At 49.2% G+C, this 12,968-nt stretch overlaps 1 protein-coding gene across 6 annotated transcripts in view; it reads left to right on the top strand.

Annotated features, from left to right (window-relative positions):
- The window catches only part of DAPK1 (death associated protein kinase 1), a 219,309-nt gene that overhangs the window by 177,782 nt on the left and 28,559 nt on the right, over positions 1-12,968 (top strand). For all 6 annotated transcript variants that reach the window (XM_047755509.1, XM_047755504.1, XM_047755506.1 and 3 more), the window contains exon 19: positions 1,665-1,742. In XM_047755509.1, the coding sequence (XP_047611465.1) occupies positions 1,665-1,742 (78 nt within the window). The remainder of the gene's footprint in view (positions 1-1,664; positions 1,743-12,968) is intronic.

Here is a 12,968-nt window from a genome sequence, read left to right as displayed (position 1 = left end):
TTATCAGAATAAAAGAAATTCAGGTTGAAAATTATTGATTTAAGGAGCTCCCTTCGTGGCTCAGTGGTTAACAAACCCGACTAGGATCCATGAGGATGCATGTTCGATCCCTGGCCTCACTCAGTGGGTTAAGGATCCGGCGTTGCTGTGAGCTGTGGTGTAGGCTGCAGACATGGCTCAGATGCAGCGTTGCTGTGGCTGTAACATAGGCCAGCAGCTATGGCTGCAATTCAACCCCTAGCTTCCAAACTTCCATACACTGCAAGTGCAGCCTTAAAAAAAAGCAAAAACAAAAAAGAAAATTATTGATTTAAGAAAAATGCCTGCACCTATTTTGCACTTCTCGTCTTTTCTACTTTTACATTTGTAATGATTTCTAAAACTGCAGCTGAGGGGCACCTCGACCTTTGTTCCCGCCTCAGTGGTATGTGCACAGCCTGCATTCCCGGCAGCCCACCCTGAGAGCTGGGTCAGCACCGGTGATTCATAGGCGGCGCCCAATCAGTGTTAACATGCGTGTTCACCGCCTGGAGACAGAAATGAATCCGTTCAGTGTGAAACTGCAGCCCCGTGAAAATTCTCTCATTAAAAAGCAAACACCGAAGAGCCGTGGACCCTTGCTTATTTCCTCCTTTCATGTTCACTGAAAAGCCTCAGATCGAAATTGTCAGTAAAACTCAGCCTTTTCTTTGATAAGCGCAGTCATTACCAGTAACTAGCTTGCTAGGAGTGCTGAAGTTTGCCCATGGAAGGGTTTTTAAGACCTTAGCTTCCACTAACTAGAATTTGGCAGCTGATGACAATTGCTGTCGTCTGTCTAATTGGAGGGGGAGGTTCAGGATGCTGAGTAATTTGCCCTCTAACAAGGCGCCCAGTTTGATTAAAGCCTGGGGGCCTGTGACATCTTACCATTTGAACCTCAAAGCACCAAGCCACGATTTTTGCCTGCTTCTTTTTTTTTTTTTTTTTTTGCTTTTTAGGGCAGCACTTGCTGCATACGGGAAGTTTCCAAGCTAGGGGTCGAATCAGAGCTGCAGCTGCCGGCCTACACCACAGCCACAGCAACTCGTGATCCGAGCCACGTCTACAACTTATACCACAGCACATAACCCACTGAGCGGGGAGGCCAGGAATCGAACCCATGTCCTCATGGATTCTGGCTGGATTCATTTCTGCTAAACCATAATGGGAACCCCCTGCCTACTTTTTTTTTGTCTTTTTGCCATTTCATTAGGCTGCTCCCACGGCATATGGAGGTTCCCAGGCTAGGGGTCGAATCGGAGCTGTAGCTGCCAGCCTGAACCACAGCCACAGCAACGCGGGATCCGAGCCGTATTTGCAACCTACACCACAGCTAACGGCAACGCCGGATCCTTAATCCACTGAGCAAGGCCAGGGATCGAACCCGAAACCTCATGGTTCCCAGTCGGATTCGTTAACCACTGAGCCACGATGGGAACTCCTCCCTGCCTACTTCTTATCTTCCTTTCCTAAGCAGCTAAGTGAAACAAAGATTCCACAGTAAGGAAATAATGTAGGACATGGTTTTTTTTGTCCCCCTTATTTGCTCCTGACGCTTGTTTCTGCCTCAGGCAGCAGAACTGGTGTATGGAACACACAGCTCTCTGTTGGGAAGGAAAAATCTAATCGCTTTTCTCCAACAGGATGGAAAGACAGCAGAAGATCTTGCTAAATCAGAACAGCATGAACACGTAGCAGGTCTCCTCGCAAGACTCCGAAAGGTGAGAAATTCTGTTTGTCAGTCTGAAATCCTCTATTTTTATGTGAAGAGTTCTCTTTCTTCCCTTGTAAACTATGAGCATGAACAGAAGAGGCATTGGACACACAGGTGGTCCCACAAGGCACATGTCCTGTGCTGTGATTTGCATATTAATTTGCATAAACTCAAGGGCCACCTCTCTGGTTTCTTCTGTATCAGAACTGGGAAATCATGGGCCTCTTTACAGTGGCTGTGCCTGGTTTCTCTCTGCCCACTCTCTCTGTAATACCTGGGTCCCCATGACGTGGAGGAGAAATGAGAAAACTGACTCTGCTTCTTTCTTAGTGTTTTGAGCGCTAGGACACAGGTTTGATCCCCAGCCCAGCATAGTGGGTTAAGAATCTAGCATTGCCGCAGGTGCAGTATAGTTACAATTGCAGCTTGGATCAGATCCCCGGACCAGGAACTACATATGCCACAAGGTGGCCAAAAAAGAGAAAGAGAAAAAACCAAAAGAAAATAAAAAAAAGTCACACTCTTAAGCTAAAGATTCTGGAATTCCCTTGTGGCTTAGTTGATTAAGGATCCAGCATCGTCACTGCTGGGGTTATGTCGCTACGGTAGAGTGGGTTCGATCACTGGCCTAGGAACTTCTGCATCCTGTGAGTACAGGAAAAAAAAAAAAGCTAGGGATTCTGTATCTGCGAGTATCCTAAAAAATATATATGTATGAAAGAAATTCAGGGGAAATAAGCTGTATACACAAAGATGTCCTTTGCAGTGTTATTTATTTGTTTATTTATTTTGTCTTTTTGCTATTTCTTTGGGCTGCTCCCGCAGCATATGGAGGTTCCCAGGATAGGGGTCTAATTGGAGCTGTAGCCACTGGCCTACGCCAGAGCCACAGCAACTCGGGATCCGAGCCGCATCTGCAACCTACACCACAGCTCATGGCAACGCCGGATCGTTAACCCACTGAGCAAGGGCAGAGACCGAACCCACAACCTCATGGTTCCTAGTCGGACTCATTAACCACTGCGCCATGATGGGGAACTCCTGCAGTGTTATTTATAATACAGTAATAAAAATTGAAAACATCAAGTAACCAACAATAATGTCTAGTAAATTGTCACATAAGTGCAAGATAGGCTGGTTTGGGGCCTTTAAAATGTTTTTGAAGAGGTTTTAGTAACAAGAGTTTAATGTTTAGGCTGTGCCTGGGCTTTAGAGCAGGTGAATTCTGGGCACATTATACCCTGCTATGTTTTTTTTTTAACGCATGGAAAGAAAAGAGTTAAGAGTGGTGTCTTTGGATTTTGCTATTGTAATTAACACTTTTCTTTAAACATTTTTGTATTTTGTCCAGATTTCCTGTAGCAATCATGTACTAATGATTTTTCACCATACGAAAGTTGTAGGAATGAATGGAGTTCCCGCTGTGGTGCATGAAGTTGTGGGTTCGATCCCTGGCCTCACTCTGTGGGTTAAGGATCTGGCATTGCCATGAGCTATGGTGTAGGTCGCAGACGTGGCTCGGATCCGGTGTTGCTGTGGCTATGGCTGGCAGCTGTAGCTCCAATTTGACCCCTAGACTTGGACATTCCATTTGCTGCAGGTATAGCCCCCAAAAGCAACAACAACAACAAAAAAGTTACAGGAATGAAAAAAATAACTGTTGATATAAGTGCTGATTAATAAGCTCAGGGTATCCCCCCAAGGTCCTGCCATATAAACTAAAGAGTGCCTGGGGGAGGAATAAATGTGTTAATGTCCCTAGCGACTAGAAGTTTGATTTTCACAGTGGTCCCCCTGTCTGGGTGAGGGAGAGGCCAAGGGGACAGACACACACACACACACACACACACACACACGTAGGAATGATTTCTTCCCCAGGGCTTGGAGTTGACCTGGGGAAGATGATTCGTTTCCACAGCTTTGTGCTTTGAGGTCTGTGAACTGCCCACAAAGGCACGGGGCAGACAACTGATAAACCCTGAGATCCCTCAGGCCATGGCACACATTCACGCTCCTTTTGATCTACTGGTTCCAGACGGAGAGCCCTCCTTACTCACGTCTTCCTACAGGAAACCCTTAAATTCATCCTGGGCCTCGTGTTCTTCCAGTCTGTACCACCACGGACTGTCTCACTGAGGGAGAATTTGGACTGGAAAAACAAGGGAGGGAGTTCCCCTCGTGGTTCAGTGGTTCACGATCCTGACTAGCATCTGTGAGGATGCAGGTTCAATCCCCGGCCTTGCTCAGTGTGTTAAGGATCCGGTGTTGCCATGAGCAACACGGCTTGGTGTAGGTCTCAGACACGGCTTGGATCCCGCATGGCTGTGACCAACAGCTACAGCTCCGATTCGACCCTTAGCCTGGAAACATCCATATGCCGCAGATGCAGCCCTTAAAAGCAAAAAGAAAGAAAAAAGAAAAATAAGGGAAAGCTTTTTGTTTACAGGCAAAACAAGGTGGGGAGTTGGGAGCAGGGAGCCTAAGAGCCTGTCAGCAAGTCAACAATGAACTTTCACAGAAAGCCTCCCAGTCTTAAAATTCTCTTTATTTGAATCGATATTCAACCAAATGAAACACAACTTCAGGCCAAGTGGTTCAGAGATCACTGGTGTGCAGCCTCTGACTTCTGCTGGATTTTATAGTAGGGAGCCCGGCATTTGCACCTTATGTTTATAGACAAGATATCTTAGGAGTTCTGGCTCAGCTGGTTAAGAACCCAACGTAGGGTCCATGCCGAACCTGAGGTTCCATCCCTGGCCTCCGTCATGGGTTAGGGATCCAGCGTTGCCACAAGCTGCTGCGCAGATCACAGATGTGGCTTGGATCCCGTGTTGCTGTGGCTGTGGTGTAGGCTGGCAGCTGCAGCTCTGATTCACCCCCTGGACTGGGAACCTCCATGTGCCGCAGGTGCAGGCCAAAAGTAAAATAAATAAATAAAATAAAATAATAAAAGCAGATCACTATGCTGAGTGCAAAACCAGATGTCCATTACAGCAGGTGGGAAACAATGAATAAAAGCCCAGAATAAAAACAGGAAGGAGAGGGCCCGATGCCACAGCCAAGGCTGAGCGGGTTGGCTTGACGGAGCTCAAAGCTCTTTCTCCTTTAATCTGATTCCCCTATTTTCTGCAGTGTGCTTCAGCTACTTTTACAATTCAGCACATAAACAGTAGGTGCACCCCCACGCATCTCAGGGAAAGGGTGTCTGTTCCAGTCTAGAATTTTTTTTTTCTTTTTGGCCTGCACCACAGCAGTGCGGGATCCCAGCTGCATCTGCAGCCTACACCACAGCTCACAGCAATGCTGGATCCTTAACCCAGGGATCGACCCCCCACCCCCACCCCGCCCCCCGCCACCTCATGATTCCTAGTCGGATTCGTTTCCGCTGCGCCACGACGGGAACTCCCAGTCTAGAATTTTGAATTCAGTGTGGCGTGGGTTCTTGCATGGTCCCAGATGGGTTTTCCTTTTTTTTTTCCTATTAATTTTCACCTTTGTTTTTTGGTGTCTAGATTTTGTGGTGATGGTGGTGGTGGTTGTTTGCTTTTTAGGGCCACACCTGCAGCACATGAATGTTCCCAGGCTCGGGGTCAAATTGGAACTGCATCTGCCAGGCTACCCCACAGCCACAGCAACGCCAGATCTGACCCATGTCTGTGACCTACACCACAGCTCATGGCAATGCCAGATCCTTAACCCACGGAGCAAAGCCAGGGATCGAACCTGAGTCCTCATGGCTCTTTGATGGGCTTGTTACAGCTGAGCCACAGCGGGACCTCCTCCCTATGTGTTAAATGAGGTGCCTATAGTGCTGCTCACAGGATGGTGGTAAGGGTCGAAGGGGTGATGTACATGTCTCCTTCGAGCAGTGCCTGCACACAGTAAGCGCCATGTGTTTGCCGCATCCTCACTGGCATCCTCCAGACCATTCTCCCAATCCTGGGGAAACGTGGAGGTTTCCATGGTGGCCCCTCCTGTGACCCAGCCCCCAGGAGCAGATGTTGGGGTATCGTCATCGACCACAGCTGTGGCAGGGTACACTTGAGAGTCGCTTTTAGTGACAGCCCCTGTTTAAGCCTCCCTCTATGTGGCAGCCCTGTAATTTCACATCCCCAAGATGGGGACGTTCCTGCAGGAAACCTGGGCTCTGTAAGGTCAGGCAACATGCTCATTAGTGCTGAGCATAGATCCAGCCCAAAATAGCAATGCCAGCTTTCAGGACCCTTGCCGGGGCTCGGGGCTTCTCGAGTGTGGATTCCTAGCCAGCCCAGGGGGAGGGCAGGGATCCACAGGGGACCTTCTAAGGGGTGACCTGGGGTCTGTTCCCTTCAGCAGAGTCTTCCCAGCTCCGCGTTCAGCAAGACCCGCATGCTGGTTCGCATAGTCATTTCCCAGACGACCCCGGACCTCGGCTTCCGGATGAGCCAGAAAGGGAGGAATTGGCTGCAGAGCCTCTCTAACCACCTTCTACCTTTTTCTTTCTTTCTTTCTTTCTTTTTTTTTTTTCTTTTCCTAAAAAAAAAATCAACCCTGAAATGAAGAATGGCTTGGGATGTGGGCACGCCCAGTCCTGGAATCTGGTTCTTGAGCATGATTACGGCAGGACCTCCTCCCTATGTGTTAAATGAGGTGGAGGATGCATCACAGAGGGCTTGTGGGCAGTTGCCTTGAGGAGGAGGCTCTGTCTGCAGAGAAAGCCAGCAGAGAGGCTTATTATCATCATTATTATTTTTTTATATATTTTTAGGGCCATACTCGCTGCATTTCCAGGCTAGGGGTCAAATCAGAGCTGCAGCTGCTGGCCTACGCCACAGCCACAGCAACTCGGGATCCAAGCCTTGTCTGCAACCTACACCACAGCTCACAGAATAGCCAAATCCTTAACCCATTGAGTGAGGCCAGGGATCGAACCCACATCCTCATGGGTACTAGTCGGGTTCGTTACTGCTGAGCCATGACAGGAACTCCAGGTTTATTGGTTTTTTTTGTTTGTTTTTTGTCTCTTTCCTTTGTCTTTTCTAGAGCCGCACCCGAGGCATATGGAGGTTCCCAGGCTAGGGGCCAAATCAGAACTGTAGCTGCTGGCCTACACCATAGCTCATGGCAATGCTGGATCCTTAACCCATTGAGCAAGGCCAGGGATCAAACCTGGGTCCTCATGGATGCTAGTCAGATTCGTTAACCACTGAGGCAACGATGGGAACTCCAAGTTCCATTCTTATCTGATTTTAACATACTGGTTTTAAGGGGTTTGGGGGGTTGGCTTATTTTTATTTTGTTTGATTGTCCTTCTAATCAGCTTTCCTATAAACTGATATTAAAAGGAGTTGCTTTTCCTCAGCCTGAGATTAGTGAAGAAAGATGCCCAGGAGTATTTCGAAAAAGAGGTCAAAGTTGGGAGTTTGCCCAGAATTTAAAAATTCACCCCAAGTAAACTGCATTTGCATAATGAACCGTTGCTGCTCCTCTCCTGCTGGGTCTAATTGCATCCTGCCACGTGTGAAAAGCCACGTCACTCTCCACGCTCTTATCTGGCTTTCCCAGATCAGAGCTCCTTCTCCCAGCAGTCTGCTGATAGTTGGTCGTCTCTGCAGATGAGAAAGTGAAAGCTAAATTGCCAGGAGGCAAAAGGTGCTGAAAGAAAGGAAACTAGAAATCGAGGTTCACCAGGGCTTCAAAAAGCCATGCAGTTACCAAATAACTCATTTAAAAAGGTAGTCACAGTATCAGGGTAAGTCAATGAGTGGCAGTGCCATGGAACCAAAGCTGGCCCGTCACCTGTTTTGTAAAGTTTTATCATAGCACAGTTACCCCCCTCTATTTATTCGGGTTGGTGGCTGGTTTCTAGCTACATACATGGCAGTCGCAGCAGAGACTGCCTGGCCCTTTACAGAAAGGTTTGCTGCCCCCTGGTGGACGTACAGGGGATTCAAACAGGGTGAAATGGGAGCAAGCAGAGAGATGGGGAGGGGGGCAGCTGCTTTCCACTGACTTGGTCAGGGGATGCCTCTCTGATGGTGACATTTAAACCAATACCCAGGAGTTCCTATTGTGGCTCAGCGGGTTACAAACCTGACTAGTATCCAGGAGGATGCGGGTTTGATCCCTGGTCCTGTTCAGTGGGTTGAGGATCTGGCATTCCTGCGAGCTATGGCGTAGGCTCCAGATTTTCGTGGGATCTGGCGTTGCTGTGGCTGTGGCGTAGACTGGGAGCTGTAGCTCCGATTCGCCCCCTAGCCTGGGAACTTCCATATGCCCCGGGCGCGGCCGTAAAAGGAAAAAAGGGAAGTGAGAAAGAAAGGGAGAAAAGGAAGAAGGAACGAAAGAGGGAGGGAGGGAGAGAGAGAAAAGGATGGTTAAAGCTAAGGGGGAAATACCATGTGTTCTAGCTTCTCACTATCACCAACGCACCTTTACGACCACCTGGGGGTCTGCTTTTGGTCTAGGATTCTGATTTCTCAGGGTTCATGCCACCTTCCCAGCCTGCACCCAAGAAGCCTCCAGGCCTTAGCACATCCCAGCCATATCCGCCAGCCTTTGGGGGCAGCGGCATCTGAGACAAGAGGATGTTTCAAGGCAGGAGCCAAGACTTAGGTCCCATGGTAGCCTCAACCCCCAGGCAGTGTCACCGCCACTGCTCTCTGGCCCAGTCAGTGAGGCCTGACCAGCCCGGGGAACGGGGGCGGGGGGTAGGGGGCTTGGAGCTTCTGTTAAATTAGACCGGGGTGGACTTTGGTGCTCCTCCTCCGAAGAACTCAGTATTCTCCCGCTTCTAGAGCTAGCTGGGAGCACACTCAGCATCTTCCTTGATGTTATGTGCCCCTCTCTGCATCACAACGGTGGTCTGCATTGGAAAGGACCCACACTTAGGTTTCTGGAAGGAGCCTTGCTGGTCTGGGCCCGCCCCCTGCACCTGCTGCGACATCTAGTGGTGAAAAGTGAGAACGCACCGCCCACCCGGCAGGGAGAGATTTTAGAAACTTGAATCCCAGTTTGAGTCTGTCAAACTGGGTTGTCTTCAGATTCTTCAAGGTTCTTCGTGAGCACAGGGAGGGGTCAGCCTCAAGGACGAGGTGAGATTTCCTCAGATGGGAGAAGACTGGAGTATATTTTGCTTTTCAAGATCATGGTGGATTCTGTCCATCTTGATGGAGAGAGCAGTTTCCTGGCCTGTCTTCCCAAGGGCAAGGTGAAGGATGAGTGAGTCTGTCCCAGCCCAGGCCAGTAGGTCTTGATGGGGGCGGAAAGGGAGGAGCCAGGAAGAAGTGCAAAGGCCCTGGGCTGAGAGCAGCAACGTGAGGTGGCTTGAGGCCCCCAGACCCCTTCCTTTGGCCTTTGAAATCTTTTGCTCACCTGCTCACCACTCATCTACACTTGAAAGATTTGAAGGTGTGTGTGTATTGGTGCAATCTTCCTGACTCAAGGACATCATAAAAGCCAAGGTGTCAGGCCAGTGTAGCAGCATTTTCTTGGACAAAACGAGATTTCTTAAGGACAGTTATTATTTGGGAAACAGCATGTGACTAACGGATTCAGAGATGAGCACAGCCCTTCCAGAGGAAGCCTCAATACACTTTTTTTTTTTTTTGTCTTTTTAAGGCCGCCTTTGCAGCATAGGGAATTTCCCAGGCTAGGGGTCGAATCAGAGCTGCAGCTGCCGGCCTACACCACAGTCACAGCAACGCCAGATCCGAGCCACACCTGCAACCTACACCACAGCTCATGGCAACACCAAATCCTTAACCCACTGAGCAAGGCCAGGGATCGAACCCACAACCTCATGGTTCCTAGTCGGATTCGTTAACCACTGCGCCACGACGGGAACCCTGTCTGCTTGCCTTTCTTGTAGCAGTGACTTAAACTCTTGCTTGAAATCGGGATCATCCTGCACTAAATGGGCAAGATCTTGCGAGTGGGAAGCCTCATCCGGGAACTCAAGCACAGCCCTGCTTTGAGGCATGGAGACTCTGCTCTCAATTTGCAAATCCTTGTTTATCCCTGTCTCCCCCTGCTTCTGGGCAATTCGCCCCTGCCCCTTTCAGGGACAACGGCAGTGAGTTCTGTCTTTGCCTCGGGCAAGCGCCTTGGCCCCTCTGAGCCTTTGGTTTCCACATCTGGACGGGAGAACGACCACATTAACCCCAGAGGTTCCTTTGAGGTTCAGTAAGGAAGGCAAGGGAAAGCACAGCCGCAAGCTGGAAGGTCCACATGGAGAAGTCAGTGCCCCAGACAGGAAGTGCATCCATCGTTCATGATCCAGGATCGTGAACATCCTCCAGGTGTTCGTGCAAAGGAATTCATGGGGAGCTCCTGTTGTGGCTCAGCGGAAACAAATCCAACTAGGAACCGTGAGGACGCAGGTTCGATCCCTGGTCTTGATCAGTGGGTTAAGGATCTGATGTTGCTGTGAGCTGTGGTGTAGGTGGCAGACTCAGCTCGGATCCTGCGTTGCTGTGGCTGTGGCGGCTACAGCTCCAATTCAACCCATAGCCTGGAAACTTCCTCCATCTGCCGTGGGTGCGGCGCTAAAAAGCAAAAAAGAAAGAAAAACAATTCATGACTCTGGTTAAGGACTAGTCAGGTCAGCTCTGTTCAGGGGGTACTGCTGGGGGTGGGGTGTGTTGCCGAGGAGAGAGTGTGACTCTTTGCTGGAGACTCCAGTGAGAATCCCTGGGGATTTATAACCACAGAGCCAGCCGGGTGGGTGGAATGTTGCTAAGAGGAAACCCAAAGGCTGCAGGGCTTCTTGCTGGATTGGCTGCTTTGGATTCTTTTATGAGATGATCAGCCAGTCACAGCCACCAGCGGAGACAGGAGAGGCTCAGGCGAAGACATAGTTTCTTATGTCTCAGGTCCCAGAGAGACAGACAGCAGGGTCCCAGAGCTCAGACTTGGGGGGGTAGGGGGGAGATAGTACAGAGAGGTCCCCGTGGCAAGCGCCTTTACTGGGGATCAGGGTGGGTACCCAAGGAAAGGCGTAGGGGGTGTCACCGGTGCACTGCAATGGCATAGGGTCACAGTTGGGAGGGGAGCTGGTGTCTCAGCCCACGTTACACACTGGTGCCCCTGAGCCTGCTCACAGCCCGTTTGTGGGGGTGTTGAGGCATCAGGAAAATAAGAAGTTTTAAAGGTTACTCATCAGGATTCTTGCTGAGGGTGGGCCCCAGGTGATCAGATATCAAGACTGGGCATGTGGCGTTTGCTCAGGTACCAAGGGTGGAGGATTTTCACTAAACTTACCCAGCAGGATTCTTGTTAAACCTGGACAAACCGGCCTCTCTTCTCTCTTGCCTCTGATTCTGGGGCTGACCTGGGAAGCAGGCAAACATCACCAGCCGCCCCGGGCCCACCCTTGCCCTTGCCCTGCGGGGAATTAGAAGGTGTGAGCCTGGCAGCAGCGCGGGGCAAGCCTGCCTTGGCTCAGGGTGGCTGCTGGAAGCACTCATGTCCACTGGCTTCCGTGGTCCAAGTCTGCTCAGAGTGCAAGGGTCTGGCCAAAGCTCACAGAATCAGGATCTGGAAGGCAGGAAACAGAAGAGAGCCAACGGCGAGTTTCCATTGTGGCTCAGCAGGTTATGAACCCATGAGGATGTAGGTTTGATCCCTGGCCTCGCTCAGTGGGTTCAGGATCCAGCCTTGCAGAGAGCTGTGGTGTAGATCTGGCGTTGCTATGGCTGTGGCTGTGGCCGGCAGCTGCAGCTCCAATGCAACCCCTAGCCTGAGAACTTCCGTAAGCCTTAGGTCATCTCCAAAAAGAAGAAAAAAAAAAGGAAAAGAAAGAGAAGAAAGCCATGTGTGTTCTTTTTGAGCCGCACTCAGATCCACAATTGAAGCCAGAGGCAAGTTGTTTTCCTTTACAGCATCTCAGGAGAAGCAGCTACTGGCCTCACATGAAAGATTTGTGCTTCTGTGTGTGTGTGTGTGTGTGTGTGTGTGTGTGTGTGTGTTAGCTGTGTCATGAAATAGGTGGAGAATCTTTTAATTTACTCAGTGACAGCCTCCTGATGGAGGGCTGCTCACGGGACACTGATTGCAGTTCAGAGGCTCATCGTGATGAGGGGTAGGGATGGGAAGGGACTGATTTCGAGGAGTGAGAAAAGGGCTGATTTTTAAAGGTTAAATGAGCACAAGAGGTGGTAGATTGGCTTCAGGCGGTCATGGGTTTACCTGCAACAGCGGATAGGATGGGGCTGAATGCCAGCACCCCGTTTTTTCCTGCAGCACCCCCATGCATAACTGTCTCAGAATAGAACTTTTCAGCTTCTGGGCTGACGCGGGTAATAATTCAGGGGACTGGCTTATTGGCGAGACACCGCAACCCCCTCCATGCAGTGCAGTGTTTTGTCTCAGGCCCTACTGAGATTTGAAGTTAGAAGAAGAAACCCGATTAAGGACGATCGTAGGTTCTACAGATCACTGTCCAACCGTGGTTTCCAGCCCCAGCCCACCCAGCATAAGGTACATACTGTGATGCCGCCTCTGCCCTCTCGAAATAAAATGCACAGATAACAGTGTACCTATGCAGGTAATTTTAAAAGATCATAGAATGCCCTAACCGTAATATAACAAAGACACTCCAGGAATTTATATATATATATAAAATTTTATTAGGTGGGGATCTGGGATCCTGCTCCTTAATTTTCATCCCAACTCCACCTTCCTGAAGGGAAGAAGGATTTTTTAATTTTCCTTATTAGCTTGTATTGGAAGTGTCATGGCGTCAGTGAATCATGAGTGCTTCTTATCTGCATAGCTAATTTTATATATATATATAATTTTATTTATTTATAGATATTAATGTATTTATTTACGTACACTATGTTTGTTTTGTTTTGTTTTGTTTTTTAGGGTCATACCCGTGGCATATGGAGGTTCCCAGGCTAGAGGTCCAATCAGAGCTGCAGCCACTGGCCTACAACATAGCCACAGCCACAGCCATGTCAGATCCAAGCCTCGTCTGTGACCTACACCACAGCTCACGGTAACATGGGATCCTTAACCCACTGAGTGAGGACAGGGATCGAACCTGTGACCTCATGGTTGCTAGTCAGAGTCGTTAACCGCTGAGCCATGACAGCAACTCCCTATGTATATTATTTGTATATAAATATATATATATACATATACATAATTATATATGCTAATTAAGTGTGTGTGTGTGTGTGTGTGTGTGTATAGTTTAAATATACTATAATATTATAACGTGTTTCAGTATGTAAATGCAGAGCTTGGG

This window comes from Phacochoerus africanus, chromosome 12, assembly GCF_016906955.1.
Source record: "Phacochoerus africanus isolate WHEZ1 chromosome 12, ROS_Pafr_v1, whole genome shotgun sequence".
NCBI lineage: Eukaryota > Metazoa > Chordata > Mammalia > Artiodactyla > Suidae > Phacochoerus > Phacochoerus africanus.
The sequence above is the reverse complement of the archived record's forward strand: the minus strand, read 5'-3'. Positions and strand labels throughout refer to the sequence as shown.